This window comes from Symphalangus syndactylus, chromosome X (genome assembly GCF_028878055.3).
Source record: "Symphalangus syndactylus isolate Jambi chromosome X, NHGRI_mSymSyn1-v2.1_pri, whole genome shotgun sequence".
Taxonomy (NCBI): domain Eukaryota; kingdom Metazoa; phylum Chordata; class Mammalia; order Primates; family Hylobatidae; genus Symphalangus; species Symphalangus syndactylus.
The window spans coordinates 106,686,918-106,711,513 of record NC_072447.2 but is presented as its reverse complement, the minus strand read 5'-3'; the positions used below and the strand labels follow the sequence as shown (position 1 = coordinate 106,711,513).

Below are 24,596 nucleotides of genomic sequence, written 5' to 3'. Positions count from 1 at the left end.
ATAAGGTCTGAGATATATAGTTCTTTCTATTGTTTCCCTGTTGTAACACAGGAGCCCTACTGATGTGGCTCCTGTGTTATAAGGCTGTGATCTTCAAACATGTTTATTAGTCTCCTCTCTTCACCTATTAGTGAGATAGAAATTCTAAATGGGACCTCAATGGAGTTTTTTTCTTGGTACCCTACATTAAAAGATAAAAGAGACTGTGAGGTATTTCCCTTTCCCCAGGTAGGTTAGGCTCTGGTAATATTCAAGATAAGCTCTGGTAAAATAGTTTCCCACAAGGGAAGGCTTTTATTAAGAAAAAGAGAATGTGCTGGTTATATTTCAACATGGTTACTCTTGCTTTCTTCTTGCTGAAAGCATTAGGGAATGTTTGTCTGATCTGCCATCTGAGATCCTGGTAAGGCTCCTGAAATGAAAACTCATTAACATGTGGGGGCTCCCCTATGACTGGGCCTCCTGGTTGCTCTCAAGCTTGTCCACACTGAGCTTCCAGCAACCTATCAATTGTAGTCAGAGTTTTCCTACCCAGGCACTCAATCCAATGACTCACTTTTATTTCTTGGTTTCTACTCTGATAAGCATTGATTCTCTGTGTTCACCTGTCTCTCCAATTTTGCAGGTAGTAGTTTGCACTGTGACCTCAATTCTCTGATGGCTCTAGGAAGAGTTGTTGATTTTCAGCTTGTTCTGCTTTTGTTGTATTGTGAGGATGGGAAGAATAGCTCCTTATATGTTGAACAGAAAATTGAAAGTATTGACTGATTTTTGACAAAGGGGCTAAAAACATTCAGTGGGGGAAAAACAGTCTTTTTAACGGATGGTGTTGAAGCAACTTGATAGCTACATACGAAAGAATGAAGTTGGACCCTTACCTAATACATATGCAAAAGTGAACTCACAATGTATCAAAGACCCAAATGTAAGAGCTAAAACTATATAACTCTAGAAGAAAACATAGGGACAGACCTTTGTGATCCTGAATTTAGCCATGGAGTCTCTTATATATGACATGAAAAGTCCAAGAAAACAAGGAAAAATGATAAATTGGACTTTGTCTAATTTTAAAACTTTGTGAGTCAAAAGAAACTATCAAGCAAGTGAAAAGTCAACCCACATAATCAGAAAAATATTTACAAGCCATATATCTGGTAAGGGACTTATATCTAGAATATACAAATAATTCATAACTCAATAGTAAGAAGACAGCTAATTTAATTAAAAATGGGCAAAGGATCTGAATCGACATTTCTTCAAAGAAGATATACAAATAGCCAATAAGCAAATGAAAGCATGTTCAACATCATTAGTACCTTCACTAGTTTTCTCAACATCATTATTAAATGCATAAAAATCATATTGAGATACTACTTTACACAGAAAAGGATGGCTAATCTCATATAGTCAAATAATAAAAAGTGTTGTTCAAGATGTGAGAAATTGTAACCCTCATAGACTGATAAGGAGAATAAAAAATGGTGCAGTCATTTCCACTTTGGGAAACAGTTTAGTGGTTCCTAAAAAAGTTGAATATAGTTACGAATTGACCCACAAATCCCACTTCTAGGCATGTACTGAAAATAAATAAAAACATTGATGTACAAAAATACTTTTACAGGAATGTTAATAGCTACATTATTTATAATAGTCTAAAGGTGGAAATAAGCCAAATGTCTATTAACATTTTTTGGTGCCTAAACCTGAGATCAAATGGATAAGTACAATGTAGTATACACCATTGCAATACATGGATTATTATTTGATCATAATGAGAAATGAAGTACTGAGATATACTAAAACATAGATGAAACTTAGAAAACATTATGCTAAGTATTAATAGTTAGTCATAATAGACCACATGTTACATGATTCCATTTGCATAAAATACCCAGAATAGGCAAATCTATAAATATGGAAAGCATCTAAGTGGTCACCCAGGGATGAGGGGTTGGAACACTGAAGAACTATAGCTAGAGTCTATAGGGTTTCTCTTTAGGGTGATAAAATTATTTTAAAATCAATTGTGGTGATGGGTACACAAGTTTGTGAATATACCAAAAAAACTGAATTGTATACTTTAAATGTTTGAATTGTATGGTATGTGAACTATATCTCAATAAATCTGTTACAAAAACAGATACACGAAAGTAAAATTAGAAGTCCAGAATCTATTGATACAAACTTTTTAGAAAACTAATAGGCCACATCTACTAAAACTGAACATATGTGTACCCTATGCCTAGCAATTCCTCAGTATATATTCAAGAAAAATGCTCATGTGCGTGAAAATATATGCATAATCATGCTCAAAACAGTATTATTTATAATAGTTCAAAACCAGAAGCAACGCAAACCCCCATCAACAGTAGATTGAATACATTGTGGTACATTCACGCACTAAGATGTGGTACAGAAAGGAGAACAGACATGCTGCAAATACATGTGACAATATGGATGAATCTCACAAGCTTAATGGTGATCAAAAGAAGCCAAAGAGGAGGATATACTGAATGATTCCATTTATTTAAAGCATGAAAGAAGCAAAACTAATACTCAGAAGAGTGGTTATCATTCTTGGGCATAGTGACTGGAAGGCAGCAAAAAAGAGGCTTCTGGGGGCTGATCATGTTCTGTGTCTTGATCTGAGGGCTGGTTATAAGAGTGTCCTCGCTTTGTGAACATTCAAGATACACATTTAAGTATAACTACTTTTCCATATGTGTATTTTACTTAAGTAAAATGTTTTGAAAACCTGCTTAGTATGATACATTTTTTATATGTGGCTTTCATCAACTGAGGTGCATGCGGATCAGAAATCAAATTTTTTTTTCTACAAACAAGTTTATTCCAGTTATACTTGTTATAAACCAACAAAATGTGCATGCAATACATAAACAAATAAAGACCAGCAACGGATTTGGAGAATATTTTTTTGCAAAACATATTACATGCAAATAATTAGAATACAGAATACATAAGAAGCCCATAAGAAGCAATACTATAAAGACAAGAAACTTAAAAAGAAGTGGGGCAAAATATATTGAAAGGCTATTAAGAGAAGAGGAAATATGTAGAGCCACAAAATCTATAGATGTTCACTTTCATGACATAATCTGGGAAATGCAGATTCAAACAGTAGGGAGGGCCAGGTGTGGTGGCTCTCGTCTGTAATCCCAGCACTTTGGGAGGCCGAGGTGGGCAGATCACTTGAGGTCAGGAGTTCGAGATCAGCCTGACCAACATGATGAAACCCCGTCTCTACTAAAAATACAAAAATTAGCCAGGCTTGGTGGAATGCGCCTGTAGTCCAGTAGGCTGAGGCAGGAGAATTGCTTGAGCCCAGGAGGTTGCAGTGAGCAGAGAGTGCGCAAGTGCACTCCAGCCTGAGTGACAGAGTGAGACTCCATCTCAAAAGACAAAGAAACAAAAAATACTAAAGTGATGCTAATTTTTACTTATTAGATTGGCAAAAAGAAGTCTGGAAAAACTGGATATTGGCAAGAATGCAGGAAAAGACGAACTACTCACCACAGCTACTATGAGTATAAATTAGTGCAATTACTGTGAAAAGCTATTTAGCAATTCATGTCTAGATAGACTGAAGATGCACATATTCTGTAATCTAAAAATGTCCCTTCTATGAGGCATGTTTATAGACTAATAGGAAGGAATTGCGAGAATATTAATTATGGCACTGTTTGTAACACAAAAAAATAGAAGCAGTGAAAATGTTCACAAGAATGAGAATATATAAGTAAACTATGGTGTATTCATGTAATGGAATTATATAGAAATTAAAATAAATGTACTTCTATGTGTAACAGTAAAACATGGCTAAATCTAAATCATCATAACATTGGGTGAAAAAAGCAAGTTGTAGAAATTGCACATAGTGTAATATAATTTATAATGCAAAATCACCAGAAAATAATCCATTTAACAAATCTTCACTGTGTGCACAGTCCTTGGTACATGGGATTGGTGAGCAAAACAGAGATCTTTGCCCTCATGGATCTTATGTTCTAATAGCGAAACATTTACTGCTGAAATGAAACAGCAAAGTAGGGTGAGGGATGGAAAAAATAGGGTTGGCATGTGGCAATATTAAATAGATTCAGGTAGGTCTCATTAAAACAGTGAAATTTGAGCCTTTAAGATATTGAGAGAGTTTAAACAAGTGGTTATCCTGGAAAAGAGCACTCCTTCCCGAGGGAGCAGACATCGCTGCACCTATTAACCCATCATCTAGTTTCCCTCCCTCGACCTCCACTCCCCAACAGGCCCCTATGTGTGTTGTTTCCCTCTCTGTGTCCATGTGTTCTCATTGTTCAACTCCCACTTATGAGTGAGAACATGCGGTGTTTGGTTTTCTTTTCCTGTGTTGGTTTGCTGAGGATAATGCCTTCCAGCTTCATCCATGTCTCTGCAAAGTACATTATCTCATTCATTTTTATGGCTACATAATATTCCATGGTATGTATGTACCACATTTTCTTTATCCAGTCTATCATTAATGGGAATTTGGGTTGGTTGCACGTCTTTGCTATTGTAAATAGGGCTGCAATAAACATACATGTGCATGTGTCTTTATAGTACAATGATTTATATTCCTTTGGGTATATACCCAGTAATGCGATTGCTGGGTCAAATACTATTTCTGGTTCTAAATCCTTCAGGAATTGCCACCACGTCTTCCACAATGGTTGAACTAATTTACATTCCCACCAACAGCGTAAAAGTTTTCCTAGTTCCCCACAGCCTCACCAGCATCTCTTGTTTCTTGAGTTTTTAATAATCACCATTCTGCCATTCTGACTGGCATGAGATGGTATCTCATTGTGGTTTTGATTTGCATTTCTCAAATGATCAGTGATGTTGAGCTTTTTTTTTCATATGTTTGTTGGCTGCATAAATATTTTCTTTTGAGAAGTGTCTGTTCCTGTTCTTTGCCCACTTTTAGATGGGGCTGTTTTTTTCTTGTAAGTTTGTTTAAGTTCCTTGAAGATTCTGGGTATTAGACCTCTGTCAGAAGGGTAGATTGCAAAATTTTTCTCCCATTCTGTAGGCTGCCTGTTCACTCTGCTGATAGATTCTTTTGCTGTGCAGAAGCTCTTTAGTTTAATTAGATCCCATTTGTCAACTTTTGCTTTTGTTGCAATTGCTTTTGACATTTTTGTCATGAAATCTTTGCCCATGCTTATGTCCTGAATGGTATTACCTAGGTTTTCTTATAGGGTTTTTATGGTTTTGGGTTTTACATTTAAGTCTTTAATCCATCTTGAGTTAATTTTTGTATAAGGTGTAAGGAAGGGGGCCAGTTTCAGTTTTCTGAATAAGGCTAGCCAGTTTTCCCAGAATCCTTTCCCCATTGCTTGTTTTTGTCAGGTTTGTTGAAGATCAGATGGTTGTAGATGTGTGGTGTTATTTCTGAGTTTTCTACTCTGTTCCATTGGTCTGTATGTCTGTTTTGGTACCAGGACCATGCTGTTTTGGTTACTGTAGCCTTGTAGTATAGTTTGCAGTCAGGTAGCCTGATGCCTCCAGCTTTGTTCTTTTTGCTTAGGATTGTCTTGGCTATAGGGCTCTTTTTTTGTTCCATATGAAATTAAAGCTAGTTTTTTTTCTAATTCTGTGAAGAATGTCAATGGTAGTTTGATGGGAATAGCACTGAATTTCTAAATTACTTTGGGTAGTATGGCCATTTTCATGATATTGATTCTTCCTACCCACAAGGATGGACTGTTTTTCCATTTGTTTGTGTCCTCTCTTATTTCCTTGAGCAGTGGTTTGTAGTTCTCTTTGAAGAGGTCCTTCACTTTCTTTGTTAGCTTTATTCCTAGGTATTTTATTCTCTTTGTAGCGATTGTGAATGGGAGTTCATTCATGATTTGGCTCTCTGTTTTTTGGTTTTTTTTTTTTTTGGACGGAGTCTTGCTCTGTTGCCCAGGCTGGAGTGCAGTGGTGCAATCTTGGCTCACTGCAAGCTCTGCCTCCCAGGTTCACGCCTTTCTCCTGCCTCAGCCTCTCCAAGTAGCTGGGACTACAGGCGCCCGCCACCACGCCCAGCTGATTTTTTGTATTTTTTTTTTAGTAGAGACGGGGTTTCACCATGGTCTCGATCTCCTGACCTCGTGATCTGCCCACCTCGGCCCCCCAAAGTGCTGGGATTACAAGCGTGAGCCACTGTGCCCGGCCTGGCTCTCTGTTTGTCTATTGTTGGCGTATAGTAATGCTTGTGATTTTTGCACATTGATTTATTGTGATTTTTGCACATTGATTTTGATTTTGCTGAAATTGCTTATCAGCCTAAGGAGTTTTGGGGCTGAGACAATGGGTTTTCTAAATATAGAATCATGTCATCTGCAAAGAGAGACAATTTGACTTCCTCTCTTCCTATTTGAATACCCTTATTTCTTTATCTTGCCTGGTTGCCCTGGCCAGAACTTCCAATACTATGTTAAATAGGAATGGTGAGAGAGGACATCCTTGTCTTGTGCCAGTTTTCAAAGGGAATGCTTTCAGCTTTTGACCATTCAGTATGATATTGGCTGTGGGTTTGTCATAAATAGCTCTTATTATTTTGAGATATGTTTTATCGATACCTAGTTTATTGAGAGTTTTCAACATGAAGGGATGTTTAATTTTATCAAAGGCCTTTTCTGCATCTATTGAGATAATCCTGTAGTTTTTTTCATTGGTTCTGTTTATGTGATGGATTACATTTATTGATTTGCATATATTGAACCAGCCTTGCATTTCGGGGATGAAGCCGACTTGATTGTGGTGGATAAGCTTTTGATGTGCTGCTGGATTCGGTTTGCCAGTATTTTATTGAGGATTTTTGCATCGATGTTCATCAGGGATATTGGCCTAAAGTTTTCTTTCTTTGTTGTGTCTCTGCCAGGTTTTGGTATCACGATGATGCTGGCTTCATAAAATGAGTCAGGGAGGAGGCCCTCCTTTTCAATTGTTTGGAGAGTTTCAGAAGGAATGGTATCAGCTCCTCTTTGTATCTCTCGTAGAATTCTGCTGTGAATCCGTCTGGTCCCGGGTTTTTTTTTTTTTGGTTGGTAGGTTATTAATTACTGCCTCAACTACAGAACTTTTTATTGAACTATTCAGAGATTCAAATTCTTCCTGGTTTAGTCTTGGGAGAGTGTATGTCTCCAGGAATTTATCCATTTCTTCTGGATTTTCTAGTTTATTTGCATAGAAGTGTTTATAGTATTCTCTGATGGTAGTTCGTACTTCTCTTATCATAGTAGTGATATCCCCTTTATCATTCTTTTATTGTGTCTATTTGATTATTCTCTCTTTTCTTCTTTATTTTTCTAGCTAGTGGTCTATCTGTGTTTTTTGTTTTTTTTTTTTTCCAAAAACCCAGCTCCTGGAATCATTGATTTTTTTGAAGGGTTTTTCGTGTCTCTATCTCCTTCAGTTCTTCTCTGATCTTAGTTATTTCTTGTCTTCTGCTAGCTCTGGGGTTTGTTTGCTCTTGCTTCTCTAGCTCTTTGAGTTGTGATGTTAGGGTATCGATTTGAGATCTTTCTAGCTTTCTGACATGGACAGTTAGTGCTATAAATTTCCCTCTTAACACTGCTTTAGCTGTGTCCCAGAGATTCTGGTACATTGTCTCTTTGTTCAAGTTGGTTTCAAAGAGCTTCTTGATTTCTGCCTGAATTTCATTATTTACCTGGAGTCATTCAGGAGCAGGTTGTTCAATTTCCATGTAGTTGTGTGGTTTTGAGTGAGTTTCTTAATCCTGAGTTCCAATTTGATTGCACTCTGGTCTGAGAGACTGCTTGTTCTTTTGCATTTGCTGAGGAGTGTTTTACTTCCAATTATCTGGTCAATTTTTGAATAAGTGCCATGCAGCACTGAGAAGAATGTATATTCTGTTGATTTGAGATGGAGAGTTCTGTAGATGTCTATCAGGTCCACTTGATCCAGAGCTGAGTTCAAATCCTGAATATCTTTGTTAATTTTCTGTCTCGTTGATATGTCTAATATTGACAGTGCAGTGTTAATGTTTCCCACTATTATTGTGTGGGAGTATAAGTCTCTTTGTAGGTCTCTAAGAACTTGTTTTATGAATCTAGGTGCTCCTGTATTGGTGGATATATATTTAGAATAGTTAGCTTTTCTTGTTGAATTGATCACTTTACCATTATATAATGTTCTTCTTTGTCTTTTCTGATCTTTGTTGGTTTCAAGTCTGTTTTGTCAGAGACTAGGATTATAACCCCTGCTTTTTTTGCTTTCCATTTGCTTGGTAAATTTTCCTCCATCCATTTATTTTGAACCTATGTGTGTCTTTGCACGTGAGATGTGTTTCCTGAATACAACACACCAGTGCTTCTTGACCTTTTATCCAATTTGCCAGTCTGTGTCTTTTAATTGGGGCATTTAGCTCATTTACATTTAAGGTTAATATTGTTATTTGTGAATTTGATCCTGTCATCATGATGCTATCTGGTTATTTTGCACACTAGTTAATGCAGTTTCTTCATAGTGTCATTGGTCTTTAGGAATAGTAAAGAGGCCATGGATGGGGCAAAGTGAGTGAGGAAGAGAGTAGATAGAAGGGTCAGAGAAATGATGGTGAGGCAGAAAATGTGGGGTTTTTTAGGAACTTTGGATCTAACTCTGAGGAGAATAAGGCGCCTTTGCAGGACTTTGAGTAGAGGAGCACCATGATTTGACTTACATTTTTAAAATAATCACTTTAGGTTCTATGTTGAGAATACAAAAAATAGGGAGCAAGAGCTGAAGTAGAGAGATCTGCCAAAAACTACTCCAGTTATCCAGATGAGATATGATGGTGGATTAGACTTTATGCATACAAATGGCGATAAGTGGTTGGATTTTGGATGCATTTTGAGTGCAGCCAAAATAATTTCCTGATGGATTGGATGTGTAGTGTAAAAGAAAGGGAGGAATTGAGGATGATATCAAGATTTTTGACATGACCATATGGATGATGGAGTTGCCATCAATTGAGATGGGGAAGGCTGTAGGAGGAGTGGGTTTTGGAGAAAAGATTAGTAGTTTAGTGTGTGACATTTTGCGTTTGAGATGTCTATAAGACATCTGAGGAGAGGTGCTGAGTAGGCAGTTGTATATATCAGACTGGAGTTTAGGATGCAGATCTGGCCTGCAGACATGAATATAGAAATTGTTAACATAAAAATGTTTTCTATAGCTATTAGACTGGGAGATACCACCAGGGAAGTGTAGATAGAAATGAGCAGAAGAACAGGGACTGAGTCCTGGGTCACTCCCATTTAAACAGGGCTGGGAGAAGAGGAAGAGCTAGTGAGGATGGAGAAAATAGGAGAGTGCAGTGTCCTGGAAGCCATGCGATGTAAGTGAAGTGAGAAGAACCCACTCATCAACTATGCCAAATGCTGCTGATAGTTCAAAATGAGGGATTAAGAATTGACCATTGTATTGAGCCATGTGAAAGCCGTTTGTGTCCTTGACAAAAGTAATTTCAGTTGAGTGGAAGAGGTGAATTCCTGATTGGAATATGTTCAAGAGAGACCAGGAGAAGAAAAATTAGAAATAGGCAACTGTTAAAGGAGGATGACAGAGTAGTCACACTGGATATCTCAGGAAATAACTTTCTTGACATACAGAATAGATATTGTAAAGGCCCTAACACAATAGTGAGCATGGCTTGTCTGAGGAATAAGAGGGAGGCCACACCTGGAACAGAGGGAATGAGAAATAGAATAGACAGAGAAAATGGAGGATAAGGAAGGATGATTTTTGGGGGATCCTTCTTGATGATAGATTGATGTAGATAGAAAGCCTAGAGGATTGTGGTCTTAGATCAGGAGTCCTGGTTCAAATAATGCCTTACATTGAACATGAAAACATATATCATATGTAACTGTAAAAGATTTCCATCAAAGGGGAACAAAGAAATGGGGTAATGGTAGATAGGAGGATTGAAGTCAAGAATATGTACACATAAAAAGAATGTGTGTAGATATATAAACATATACACATATATAATAATGTGTGTATAGACAGATAGGTAGATAGATAAGAAATAAGAGTACAATTGTATCCTGAGAGAAACGATACAGTAGAGAGTACAATATTGATGATGCTGGACATAACGGAGAGAAAGATGGTAGCAACGTCATTGAATTGGTTTGAGAGAAAGAGATCTAGTGGGAAAGGAGGGGATCTTTTAGACAGGAGTCTGGAAATTTCATGTATGATATCAACAGGAAAGTCATATATATGTACGCAGGTGCAGGTAGGTGAAGTGATGTGGTGGTAGGGTTCCGTGATGGTTAATATTAAGTGTCAACTTGATTGGATTGAAGGATGCAAAATACTGTTTCTGGGTGTGTCTGTGAGAGTGTTGCCAGAGGCGATTAACATTTGAATCAGTGGACTCGGAGAGGCAGACCCACCCTCAATCTGGGTGGGCACCATCCGACTGGCTGCCAGCGTGGCTAGAAAAAGCAGGCAGAAAGTGGAATGAGCAGACTTGCTGAGTCTTCTGGCCTTCATCTTTCTCCCTTGCTAGATGCTTCCTGCCCTCTAACATCAGACTCCAAGTTCTTCGGCCCTTGGACTCTTGGACTTATACTAGCGGTTTGCCAGGGGCTCTCAGGCCTTCGGCCACAGACCAAAGGCTGAACTGTTGGCTTCCCTACTTTTGAGGTTTTGGGACTCAGACTGAGTCACTACTGGTTTCCTTGCTCCTCAGCTTGCAGATGGCCTATTGTGGGACTTCACTTTGTGATCATGTGGGTCAATTCTCTTTAATAAACTCCCTTTCATATACATATATCCTATTAGTTCTGTCCCTCTAGAGAACCCTGACTAATACAGGGTCTGTGGAAGTGTTCTTCTGAGGGATACACTTTTCTAGTATAAATATAAAGCAAGAGAAGAGTTGGGATGGAGAGGTGGTATAGAGAGTTTGATGGGAGAGAAGCTATGAAGTAGTAAGTTAAAATAGTCAGAAAGTTAAGGGCCAGAAGGTCTAAAGAATGAGTGCCTATTAACATTAAGAGTCTGATTTAAGTTAACAGTCACGAATTTAAATTGAAATGAGTCATGTAGTTATGTATTTTCCTTTGGCCAGATTTCTCTTTGTAGGCTCAGGCTTGTTGAAGTGTAGTTGAATTTAGCCAGAGTTGTTATTTTTCCTATGAAGCAATACAAACTGAAAAGGCAGGACAGTGGAGGGTATATGTAGATAAGTGATTGTAAAGACTGAACATGACATTTGAGCTAGGGAAGGAGGGGAGAGAATACAATAAAGGGAAGAAGAGATAGTGAAAATCTGATAAGATCAATGCATTGGAGATTCTGGGGAGACCGAAAGAAAGTAAGGTCCAAAATGAGTTAGCTGAAAAGAGAGGAGGGTATGGTCAGAAAGAGGGATGTTTAAAATTGAGATGATGGAGGGGTTCCCATAATTATAGTGACAAGGGTTAGACTATGGCTGTGTGAGTAACTGAGGTGGAGTTGAGGACGATGTTATGGGGGAGAAATGTTCAAGGAACTGAAAAGGCCAGTTTGTCAGAATTATCATTCTTGAACGTACCAAGAATTAAAGTAGGACAACTACCTTTGAGAATGACTATGTTGTAGGAGTTAAAATTTTTGAAAAATGAGTGGGGAATAGTTGAATTTTTATTTTTTATTTTTTTTGAGACGGAGTCTCACTCTGTCTCCCAGGCTGGAGTGCAGTGGTGCTATCTCCGCTCACTGCAAGCTCCGCCTCCCGGGTTCACGCCATTCTCCTGCCTTAGCCTCCAGAGTAGCTGGGACTACAGGCTCCCACCACCACACCCGGCTAATTTTTTTTTGTATTTTTAGTAGAGACGGGGTTTCACCATGTTAGCCAGGATGGTCTGCATCTCCTGACCTCGTGATCCACCCACCTCGGCCTCCCACAGTGCTGGGATTACAGGCGTGAGCCACCGCGCCCTGCCGGGAATAGTTGAAATTTGTTATATGAGAACAACAAAGGCTAGTCAATGACATAAGTTGTCAAAAGCTGGAAGTTTTTAGGGGGGTGGGAGGGGAATTGCTATCTAAAGACAGCAATGAGAAGCATCAAAGTCACTTACATAAGCTTTAGGATCTGTGGTACAGTGGTGGTAGGAGTGAAAATTCATCTGCTCCTCATGAGTGGGCTTCAGGGGATCTAGAATCCTCATGGAAGGGGAAATTCAGAGAAGAGGCTTAAAATATGGAGGAATTACCGAGGGTGTATTGTGTTTTATTAGTAGAGGAGCGGTGAGAAAAGTGAACTAAAGAGGGGATGTGGACACAATCTTATGGCAGTTAGAATATAGGAGTTGAAGGGTGTCTTGGGGTGACTGGCACCAATGGAGATAAATGTCATCATTAGATAAGTTCTAATGATTCAAGGCAGACCAGGGTGGCAGGATTTTGAGGTTTGGGCTATGGAGGAGTGGTTGTCTGGAGCTTCCTGTCAACCCCAAGTGAAGTAAGGGGTGTGGTCTTAGCCTTGGATCACTTGTTCAAACAATGCTTCATTTTACTCCTGGAAACAGAAATCACATTGATCTGTAATGACAGAAAAATAGGCTGAAAGCTACACATCACATTCAGGATAGGACTATCCCTGGGGAAGTGGGAAGGGGAATGGAAATGAAGTGAAGGTCAAGGAAACCTCAATTTTTTCTGTAACGCTTTTAGTCCTTAAAAGAAAGACAAAGTAAGTATACCTAAATGTTAACAACATTGAAATCTGTGTAGTGAAAACACTGGTGTTTATTATATTTAATGCCAGGAACATTGTAGGTACTCAATGGATATTACTTGTTGAATGAGTATATCTTTCTGTTTTAAAAGTTTCTCCAACAAACATACACAATTCTCAAATTAACACAAAGTGTTACAAAAGCAAAGAAAAGGGAATGAAGTAAGCTGGGGAAGGCTTGAGAAATCCTTGTGGAAAGAGTGACTTTTGATCTATATAGATATATACCACCACACATGGGGTGCAAGCTAAAGACATAGTTCTACCTCCATCTTACCTTAACGCTCTAAGGTTCTGGTTGAGTATCCAGAAAATGATCTTGAACGTTTAGTCCTTTCAAGTAAATACCGAATCCTCAATTTTCTCTTCCAACAGACACTGGGTGGTGCTGTTGTCCAAAACTTCCCCCCGTCACGTATTTATTACTTCAATCTATAGACATCTCCACAACCAATGTGTCTTGTGGATCAAAGTGCTAGGGATTAGGGATATAAAGGTGAATAGCCTCAGTTGTTCTGTGATTATTATAAACTGCTATCGTGTTCAGTGGCCGAGAAAGCTGCAAATGTGACTTTTACATTTCATAGGAGAGTACTACTGTCACAGAAATGTCCAGTTGTAGAGGTGAATGGCCCTGAACCACCTACCCTCACCATGAGCACCCCTACTCCACGACCTGGCCAAGGATTAGAGCAGACAACGCCGAGCCCCACTTCCAACCTACTGTTAGGTTGTCACAGCATCCTTGGGCCCAATGGCTATAAAAAGCCGAAAGAGCCTAAATACCGGTCATTCAGCTTGGACCTCGGAGTTCCAGATGTTCTAAGCTCACTGGGCAAGATGTGTCTGCTTATTGCAGAGGCCTCTGTTATTGTGAAAGAGTGAGTGTAGTCAGGATGAAGGGAATGTGGACCCTCAGGGCTAAAGCAGTGGAAGAGGCCTGGGAGGTGGGGCCTGGGGAGGCGGGGTCGGCTCTGACTTCACCAAGCCCCCGATCCTAGAGGAGAGGGTGGACGCAGGCTCTGGACGCTCAAGCGGAGGAGGGGAAGGGGGCGGCGGGGGGCGAGCCCGGAAACCTTTGGCCAATCAGAGAGGGCTGGGGCGGGGCCTGCTGGGGGGCTTAGCATTGCAGGGCTCTGCGCGGGAACGCTAACCTGGTCCGGAGCGAACCTGGGTCTCAGCCCCGCGGACAGCCTTTCACGAGTTTTCAAGCTTTCAGGTGAGGACCTGCGGCCTCGCAGGAGCCAGAGGACCATGGGGATACGAAGGCGTCAGGGTTGCGAGGCGGGGGATGCCGCGCCTTCGGGAGCCGGAAGAGCCGGGGTTGGGGCTGGCGCTTCGCGTCTGCACCGCCGCCCCGCCAAGCGAGTCCGCGCCTTTGTCTTCCAGGAGGGCCGCCTTCTGCGAGCGATGCCGAGCCCTCCTGGGGGCCGGTCCCTGGAAACAAGGCCCCGGGGTTGGGAGGCGGGGAACGCGGACCCTTAAAGGGGCCTGTCCGCAGTAGCTGCAGGTCGGAGGCTTAGAGGATGAGGAGTTTGGGGGACACCCGGAATGGGCCCTCTGGGGCTGGGTTCTCGTTCCTTCCCCTCCCGTGGCCGTTAGGCTGGGCGCCAGAAAACGCTAATAGTTATTTGAAAAAGTATGCAAACTGCTCTTGACAGACTGGCCTATGCGCCTGGCCCTGCTATTATTTGTTAGTTCCAGTTTCCCAGCTCTGAGCTTGGCGTCTGATGGCTTGGCAGAGGAGGGTCTTAGGGTAAACTCGACGGAATGGAGGCATGTTCGGCACTTCTGGCTGCTTGGGGGCCTCTCCATTCTACCCCAAGCACTAGACATAGTATCTTACTCCACGAGGGTGGGGCTGGGCTTGCGAATGAGAACTCTGCCCTCCAATTTCTGGGATATCCTATTGTCTCTTCTGGACAAACTCGGGACGCTCACAGGGCACCAGGCATTTCCTCAGGTCCACAGCCATGCACCTCTAAGCCTCATCTCCTTGCCTCTCTCTTTGCAGAGAAAACGTGGTGAAACAAGACTCACTTTTATTTGGTTTATCCCATTCTGCTGAAGTCCTGGGTTTGATCCTAGTTAGCTGTCCCTTCTTACAATGTTTGTAAACCAATGCCACAAGGAGCTATTATGAGACGTGTATTGTAAAGCCTTAATGTACTGTCGTCTTTGGGCATTTAAAATAGAAAGAAATTAGTACAACTTATGCCACTCTTTTTTTTTTTTTTTTGTGCTGCTCCCCGTCTCCTAAAAAAAAAATGCCAAAAAACAAAAGTAATTTAATAGAAAGTAAAGATGCTCAAATAGTGCTATCCCCTGTTACAAAATCATTAACTGGTTAAAGCCAGTCTTTATTTTTTATTCTATCCCTGTCTGCTCTTGTGCTTCTATCACCTCCATTTTACCCTTGCTGTGATTTTAGAGTCAGACATACTGTGGCTCTGGGTTTCTGGAGCATCTTGGTTTCTGGTGCGTTCTGATCCAACGGCATTTACTGCCTATCAAAAATGGGCTAATGATGTGGAGTTAAAATTATTCTAACAAAAATATAACTTTCCTAAGATCTGTTGCTGTTTTTCTGTTGAAAATGAGCGGGTAGAATATACATTGATATGAAACGTGAAAATTTTTCTTGTAACCCCTTAGTCCGAAGATAGTTCTGCCAGGTAAGCTTTCTTAAAAATGTTTATTCTTTTCAGGCTGTCTTCTAGTCAAGATGAGTGATAAGCCAGACTTGTCGGAAGTGGAGAAGTTTGACAGGTCAAAACTGAAGAAAACTAATGCTGAAGAAAAAAATACTCTTCCCTCAAAGGAAAGTAAGTCATGGGGAGTTCTAGTGGAAACAAACAGTAGAGAAAGTTAATAGGTTCAGTAAATAAACCTATCTTCTAGTAAATTTTTGCCACAAAGTAAGCAATAATTAAGAGTACCATGGTATTTAATGTAACAGTTAAAAACATCAAATAGTCATCTTCCTACTTGGGTTATATAAGTAGTTCTCACATAAGTCTTAATAGGAATGGGGGGAAAACTAGTTTCTTGTTGGAAAATTACTAAAAACCACCTTAAAAATCAATCTTGGAATATTGGATTTAGCACTAGAAAAATCTTAGTTTTGTTCACTTTGTGCTTATTAGACATTTTTCTGCATCCATCAGTTTGGGTCAGTGGTCTTATACCTAAAGATCCGTGCAAACTTTGCAGTTTTGGCCTTCTCTACCTGATGATGAGATAAAGACAATGAACAAGTTTAGATATTGGGTGCACATAGGGCTCGCAGACTCAAGGGATAAGTGATCAGTTTTGCCCTCCAGAAATACAGCCTTCTGGAGAAACTCCAAGTGTATTTGCAAAAGTTGAGGGGAACTTTTTGTCTTGTTAGCTTTGAGAGTTCCAAAATTAGTCAAAATTGTCTGAAAAGGTATAACTTCCTAGTTGTATATGGATAGATAAATCCTAAGAAATTGCTTCATATCTCAGTCTTGAATCATCTATGAAAAAATGGCAACAGCATATCTCTATCTCTCAAATGGGAGAAAATCCTCCACAGTTATAGAATGTAGTGAATATTCAGGTAGTTAACATACACACATACATGCACACACCCTAATGTGAGGATTTGTGGTTAATGCCTTGGCATTCTAAATTTAAGGCATGTATGCAGACTTCAATGACTTAGCAAGGAGCTCTTTTGAAAGAAACTGAACTTAATCTTAGGTACATACGGTTAATGATTTTTGTGTTTGTTTGTCTTACCAGCTATTCAGCAAGAGAAAGAGTGTGTTCAAACATCATAAAATGGGGATCGCCTCCCAACAGCAGATTTCAACATTACCTGAGAGTCTTGATTTTAGGCTTGTTTTTTGTAAACCCATGTGTTTGTAGAGATTTTAGGCGTCTTCTGATATCTTCTCACCTATGTTCCCTGGCTAAGAAGTCAGAGGTAGCCAATGTTTCCTTAAATTCATTTTTAAACTTAACATTGGTGCATATGTTCCAGATGGCAAATGCTGTCAATAATCTCACCATTGATGACCTTTGTGTATGTAGTTCTTGCATCCTATACTGGATAGGCCTGTTTTAACCAGCTATGATGGGTGCTTCCATTGCTTCATAATCTTCATGAAGTTGCATGCTTTTGCAGCTTTTCACAGTTTATTTGCATTTCTAATGTAGTAATAAAGTAACCAATATAATCATTATCTTGAGACTCCTGTGGTTGACTCTTGGTGGTCTTCTATGGAATGAAAAGTACACAAGGATGTACTTTTCAGCCAAACAGAATGGTTGAAGGAAATCTGTTTTAGCAGATTATTCACGTGGGAAATATTTACTTCTCTCCAGGTCTAGTGAGTCCTGACTTGGGGATGCTAGGTGCTATTTCTTTAGAGTTGGAATCACAGAGTTAGAGAATCTTGGGAAGGGATGTCATGTGGACTAACCCCCTTATCTCAGAATGAAGAAATGAAAATACAAGGTCTGAAGTGATCTGCTCAAGATGAATATTAAAGTGGAGAGCTCTTGCCTTTTGGAAAGTATTTTTCAACTTAATGGAAGGGGATACCCAAGGCTGGGGTTGGATGGGGAAGGGGCCAGAGGCACTTGCTAACATGCACTGTACTAAACACAATATGCCTTCTGTGGAGCATAAACTCATATCTAATACCTGCTAATGACCTGTAGTAGAGAGCTTCTGGTTTGGTTCTTATGTAGAATAGAATTTGCTCTCTTATGAACCAAGCATTTTTGGTGTTCACGATGAAAATAAGTGCTATGGACTGAATTGTGTACCCCCAAGTTTGTATATTGAAGCCCTAACCCACAGTGTGATTATATCTAGAAGTAGGTTCTTTAGGAAGTAATTCAGATTAAATAAGGTCAAAAGGGTCAGGTTCTGATCCAACAGGACTGCAGCCTTAAGAAGAAGAGGAAGAGTGAGAGAAAGAGGGAGAGAGAGAGAGAGATCACTGCCATGTGAGGACATAGTGAGAAGGCGGCTGTCTGCAAGGCAGGAAGAGGAGCCCTGCAGGACCTTGATCTGGAACGTTTAGCATCCAGAATTGTGAGAAAGTAAATTTCTGTTTAAGCCACACAGTCTATGATATTTTTGTTATGGTAGCTTGAGCTGACTAATACAATAAGGAATACATATAAATGCACATGTCCCAATCCATGCCCTTAATACTTTTATCACTTTAAATTTATTCAAGCCAATTACATATAATCCCACCAATTAGAAGTGTTAGCGTTTGTGTGTACTGTATAACCATCCAGACGGTGGCTCTATTAATCCAGACTGTGAGCTTTTTCTACAAAAAAATAAATAAATTATGCTTTTAGCACCTATTTGCAACCTCAAGTATTATTCTTACCTCCCTTTTCTAAGGGCTCATATTCTTAGACAGGAAGTGGAAGCCATTTTTTCGCTATAGCTTAAAGTTCCACAAGCAAAACAGTAGGTGGGTCAACTTTGATCAAGTGCCGATGAGGTGACACAACCACAGGGCTTAGTGTAGCCAGAGGATTTGAACCTTGGAAGTAACCATGTTGGTCACCAGTAACTTACCTCCTATCTGAAACAGTTGCAACAGTCACTCAACCCGTTGCAATGACATGCTATTTACACTGTGTCCCAAATTGCCTCCCTTTAGTTCCTATCCAACAGTCCTCAGACAGTTTTTTGGATACCTTCACAAGGTAGTTAATCTACCCTCCAGTATTTGAAGTCAGCTTTTGGGTGCCTGCCCTCATACCTCAAAGTCTTCTCCAGTAGACACTTCTCAGATCCTTTGGACCCAAGTCACATGGATGGGGAACCATGCTGGTTGCATGTCAGGTGTGCCCAAGTTTGCCATTATCAGATTTCTTTGGATTCTGATTCTATCATCTAACACATTTGCTCTCCTTTCAGTGTTGCTACTTGCAAATTTGATAAAAATGCTATATATCCATGATAGATCCAGCAGCATCTGCATTTGTATACTAATCCAGCTCACGATTAGGCCCATTTCAAAGGGCCTAAAGGAAAGCCTGAATATTGTCAGGTAAGCTGGGATTGGACGATAACTCCCAGTGTTCAATTACATCTGGTATCCATCCTTTTCATTAAGGCATTGATTCTACCCTGGATAGTATAAGTGGTAAACTGAGTGGGAGTAGATGAAAGGTATATGATGAGAGGTGAAATACTTGTGGTTGCTAAGTGAATATTCACACAAATGAGATGGGAAAAACATTTGCTTACCTACTGTAGTTTTTCCCTGTATTTTTAAAATAATGTCGGGCTACTCTTTTAGCTGCAAGGTTCACTTGCCTTTCCCAACCAAGGGAGGATTTTTTTTCCCCATAAGCCCACTATAAAAAGAGATTGAGATTTATCACCCTGAATTCATTTATTAATTGCAAAACTGACAGCACTAAGCCTTTGTTGTAGCCTTACGTTTTTGTGGGCAGTTACATTTATAGAGAAAGGAAAAAGAGGTAACATTGCCAGAAGCTGGAGTAGATCTAGAGCGTGCTGCATGATAGAAGTGCATTTGCTAAGTGAAGAAACCAGGGCTCAGAGAGGAAAGGAGACATTTTTCAGGTCACACAGGAGAAGTTATTGCTCAATACATAAACAAGGAAACTTAGAATAATGTATAGGATGTAGCTTAGATTCGTGATGATTATTTGTGAATATATCCAGGAGAACTTCTCAAAGTGTGGTCCCTTAGCCATGAGCATTAGGATCACCCTTGGTAATTAGTGTATATTCCTGGGCCTCATCCCCAGAGATTCAGGTTCAGTGAGAGCAAGGGATGTTCTCTTGTCATAATTTTGCAAAATTATGGTGTATATATCATTACTTCTTTCCTTTTGTAATTTGTGACTTAATATTTTTTTTTACAACATCTATCTTCTGTGTCTCTCTCACGTAGAATGTTTCCTTCCTGAAAATTGGTATTGTTGATATCTTGAGAGGAACAGATGGAGTAATCAGTTGGCAATACTTTTACTTTAGCTTACTTGTTCTCCAAGTATTGGTTCATGGAACAGCACCATTAGCATCACCTGGGCTTGTTAGACGTACAAATTCTCAGGCTCTATCCTAGAACTAATGAATCAGAAACTGGCGGAGGGGCCCAGCAAACTGTTTCAACATGCTTTCCAGGTGATTCTGATGCACATTCAAGCTTAAGAACCACTGCTTTAGGTAAAAATGAAAATGCTTTCAGGACTGGGCTGTAGTAGCTAGCTAGAACAGACACTTAGGAAAACATAAAGGTTATTCCTTTTTTGAAATTCAGCAGGCATTTGTCAAGAGCCTATTACATCTAAGCATGTGTGCAGAGAACATAGCAGATGAATAAGAGACAATCCTTGCCCTCCAGAGACTTACAATCTCATAGAAGGGATAAAGTAAGAATGCCAATGGCCAAATAAAGTGTGTGAAGTGTCTTAAGTAGATTGAAAAGTGGGAGAGCCACATCTTGGGAGGTGCATATAGCTTTTGCAGGTCTTTGTGCTGTAACACTCTCTTGCCTTCAGGATGCACTGACCTACAATGATCCATGGACAGAGTACCCTTGTTAGAGGTAAGAAATCAAGTAGGATATAATAAACACATTCATATGAGGGAAAATGTGTATTGTACATGCTTCAGCATCACAAGTTTCCATGCAGCTAGGTTTTTGATCTCTAATTTATTTTCATGAAGGCTGGACCTGAATTTTAAGGGGACAAACAACCGGTAAGCAGAGAATTAGTGGAGGCAGGGATAGCTGTGGGGGAGAATAGAAAGGAGCTGTATTACTATGATTATTATTGTTATTATTACCACGTGGACAAAGAGAATACAAACATTCTTTACTTTGGTCTCTTTGCTTTACATTGGGGGCCGGGAGAAATGACGTAGTTTTGTCTTCTGAATCAAGCCCTGAGATTTTCCACCTGCTTCAGAGCACTACATTTCCCACCCTGAATTAGATTTTGTTAGAAGAGATTGGCCTATGGATACAAAAGCCTTTTCTTGACTTGAGCAGAAATTCTCTGACTTGGGGGAGGAGAGTGCTTCTGGAAAACAAGGGACCTGGCTGACAAGTAACTGCCTTCAGTTCTGATCAAAACCTCAGTGAATCAGCCTGGGTGTGGTGGCTCATGCCTATAATTCTAACATTTTGGGAGGCGAAGGCAGGCAGACTGCTCAAGCTCAGGAGTTCAGGACCATCCTGGGCAACATGGTGAAACCCTATCTCTACCAAAAAATAGAAAAAACTAGCCGGGCGTGGTGGTGCACGCCTGTAATCCCAGTTACCCGGGAGTCTGAGGTGGGATTATCACTTAAGCCTGGCAGATGGAGATTGCAGTGAGCCGTGTTTGCACCACTCTACTCCAGCCTGGGCAACAGAGTGAGACCCTGTCTCAAAAGCAGAAACAAAAACAAAAAACCCCCTCAGTGAATCAGAGAGATGAAAAAATGGCAAAAGAGCAGTCTCCAAAGACACAACACAAACAAAATTAAGGATAGTTATGAATGTATAAAACATCCTTAAATATTTATCAGATTTAAAATTATTTTCTTCACAGTAGTTATTCCTAGAAAAATACCCAAACTGAGAATGTGTTATTGCCATTGGCTTAAAAAAATTGTTTAATATGCCTCTAAGTACCCACCTTCGGAAGAAAAAATAGGAAATATTTTTTTACCAAAACAATATTTCTTTCAAATATCTATGACTATTTTGAATATCTATAATAGAAAATATTGATGAAATGTGAGAGTTACAAAACAAAACACAAATTACAGAATTAAAACCCTTCCCCTTTCCTACAAAAAAAAAAAAAACTTAAGGACTAAGAAGAATGGAAGTAGCAGGTTATCAATGAGTTACCATCTCAAATGCTGTGTCTTCCAAAGATGTTTCCTGTCAGACCACTGATGATCAGGTATTTCTACTGCCAATGAAAAGTGTGCATACTATTAAAAAATAATTTTGTTTTTGTTTAAAGAAAATATGATGATAAAATCCATTGACAAGAGCATGGTGAAAGAGTTCTGGGAAACCATACCTACAAATGAGAATACAACAATTCTACATGAAATATTAACAATCTAATGTGGCATTATATTAAAAGAAGAACCTAAAAGGACAAATCAGGATTCACTCAAGGATACAAAGATGGTTGGTAATGAATATTTTTTGTTGTCATTTTTTATACTTTCAGTGTCATATCAAAGAATCCTTTGCCAAATCCAAGATCATAAAGATTTACTTCTATATTTTCTTTTAAGAGTTTTATATTTTATTTAAGGTATTTGATCCATTTTGTGTTAATTTTTATATATAGTGTGAGGAAAACATCCAAATTCCCTCTTTTGTATATGGTTATTCAGTTGTCCTAGCAGCATTTTGTTTAAAGGTTATTTTTTTTGTTCATTGAGTAGTTTCGCACTCTTGTCAAAAAATCAACTGACTGTAATAAATGGGCTGCTTTGTAGACTCTTTTTCCATTGATCTATGTTTTTCCTTATATCACTACCATATTGTTTTGATTTCTGAAGGTTTGTAGTAAGTGTGAGTTCTCCAATTGTGTACTTCTTTTTCAAGATTCCTTTTGCTACTCTGTGTCACTTAAATTTGCATACGAACCTTACAATCAGCTTGTTAATTTCTACAAAAATGACAGCCGGGATTTTGCTAGGAATTGTGTTGAGCTGTAGATTAATTTGGGGGAGTATTTCCCTGTTAACAATGTTAATTCTTCCAATTTATGAATGTGGGTTGTCTTTCCACTTATTTTGATTTTCTACAATTACTTCAATTATGTTTTATAGTTTTCAGAGTTCAAGTTTTGCCCCTCATTTGGTAGACTCATTCCTGAGTATTTCATTCCCTTTATGTGATTATAAATTGAATTGTTTTCAGAATTTCATTTTAGAATTGTTGATTGCTAGTATATAGAAATAGAAATGATTTTTGTATGTAGATCTTGTATCCTGTAAACTTGCTCAACTGGTTTATTAATTCTAAGAAATTTTAGTGGGGTTTTAAAGGACTCTTTATGTGCAAAATCATGTTAATTACAAAGAGAGGTAGTTTTACTTCTTCTTTTACAGTCTGGATTCCTTTTGTTTATTTTGTATATAATTATAATGGCTGGAACTTCCAATACAATGTTGACTAGATACAGCAAGAGCAAACATCCTGATCTGAGGGAGAAAGCTGCCAGTCTTTCACGACTGAATATGATACTAGTGGTAGGTTTTTAATAGATGACCTTTATTAGGTTGAGGAAGTTCCATTCTGTTCCTAGTGTGTTGAATGTTTTTATTATGAACAGGTTTTGGATTTCATAGAACTTTGTTCTGTGTCTACTGAAATGATCATTTCTTTTTCCATTTTTATTCTATTGATATGACAAATTTCATTAATTGATTCTCAGATGTTAAGCTATGTAGTGTGATGGGTTCTCTATCAGGTTACTTAAGGGTATTTGTCTGCTGCTTGAACACTAAAGGCTGGGCAGTAAGCCAGAGCTATGGTGCCCAGAAAAGGAGGAGGTGTCCCTGAGAATTCAAACATCCTGGGGCATAGCTGGGAACATACCAAAAGAAACGTTCCCATCACACACACGCAGTAGGCAATGAGCCAGAAAATTAGCTTAAAAGCAGCTTAGAGATGAGTGGTGGGCAGCTCTCTGTAGTTGTCCTGCTGCTGCCCAGGAATGTCCTGCATGTAAGCCTTAATAAACTCATCTACTTGCCGAGCAAGACTTGTCTGAGTTGTTTTGTGGTCCTTTGGCTTCTTCACAGTCTGGGGGGTGGGAGGGAGTGTTACAGTCCTAGATTTTTCTTGTAACAAGCTAATCTTGCATTCCTAGAATAAATCCCACTTGGTCATGGTGTATAATAATTTTTATATATTGCTGGATTTGGTTTACTAATATTTTATTATGGATTTAATAGGTAACATTGGTCTATAGTTTTTCTTTGCACAGTCTTTTTCTGGTTTCATTATCACAGTAATACTATATTAGTTGGAAATTATTCTCTCTCTTTTTAAGGAAGAATTTGGTAAAGACTGATGGGCTTTATTTTGTAGAGCAATGTATTTGAATTAATGGAAGGATATTTTTGTCAACCTATAATGCTATATCCAGTGGAAATATTTTTTGAATGAATGCAGAAAAAAGACATTTCAAATATCCAAAAGGGGAAAGAATTCCTTACTTGCAGATTTTTTTTCCCAAGAGGGAAACATTAATATACACAAGGGAATGAAGAGCACTGAAAATAGCAACTTTGTGTATCTTCATATGCAAAAAGAAAGAAAGGAATAAAGGAAAGGAGAAAAGGAGGAAGGAAAGAAAGAAGAAACAAATTCAATTCATACTTCATATCATATACAAAAATTAACTTAAAACTCATCATAGACCTAAATGTTAAAACTAAAATTATAAAAGTCTAGAAAAAACTAGGAGAAAACAAAAGTGATCCGGATTTGGCAAATATTTCTTAGATATGGCACCAAAAGCATGCTTTATAAAAAAATTATACTTTATCAAAATAAATCTTCTGAATTTTGGAAGACTCTGTTACAATAATAAAAAGATAAGTCACAGAGTGCATCAAATGCTTTTAAATCATTTATCTCGTAATGGACATGTATCCACAATATATAAAGAATTATCTCAAAACTCAATAGTAAGAAAACCAACTGTGCAATTAAAAAATTGACTAAATATTAGAATAGACACATAACCAAAGAAGATACACCGTGGGAAACAAAAAGATGCTCAACATAATTAGTCACTGAGAAACACATTAATTAAAATGACA

General features: G+C 38.9%; 1 protein-coding gene across 4 annotated transcripts in view; it reads left to right on the top strand.

Moving 5' to 3' along the window:
• TMSB15A (thymosin beta 15A) overlaps positions 1-23,530 on the top strand; it is a 101,257-nt gene extending 77,727 nt beyond the window's left edge. The window contains exons 1-4 of one of the 4 annotated variants that reach the window (XM_063635212.1): positions 13,873-13,985; positions 15,475-15,591; positions 18,687-18,819; positions 21,767-23,530. In XM_063635212.1, the coding sequence (XP_063491282.1) occupies positions 15,492-15,591; positions 18,687-18,819; positions 21,767-21,791 (258 nt within the window). In that variant the 5' untranslated portion in view covers positions 13,873-13,985; positions 15,475-15,491 and the 3' untranslated portion in view covers positions 21,792-23,530. Of the gene's footprint in view, positions 1-13,872; positions 13,986-15,474; positions 15,592-16,534; positions 16,978-18,686; positions 18,820-21,766 lie in introns of those variants that run through there. The other 3 variants (XM_063635211.1, XM_055268461.2, XM_063635213.1) reach the window with 3 other exon arrangements.
• The last annotated feature ends 1,066 nt before the right edge of the window (positions 23,531-24,596 follow it).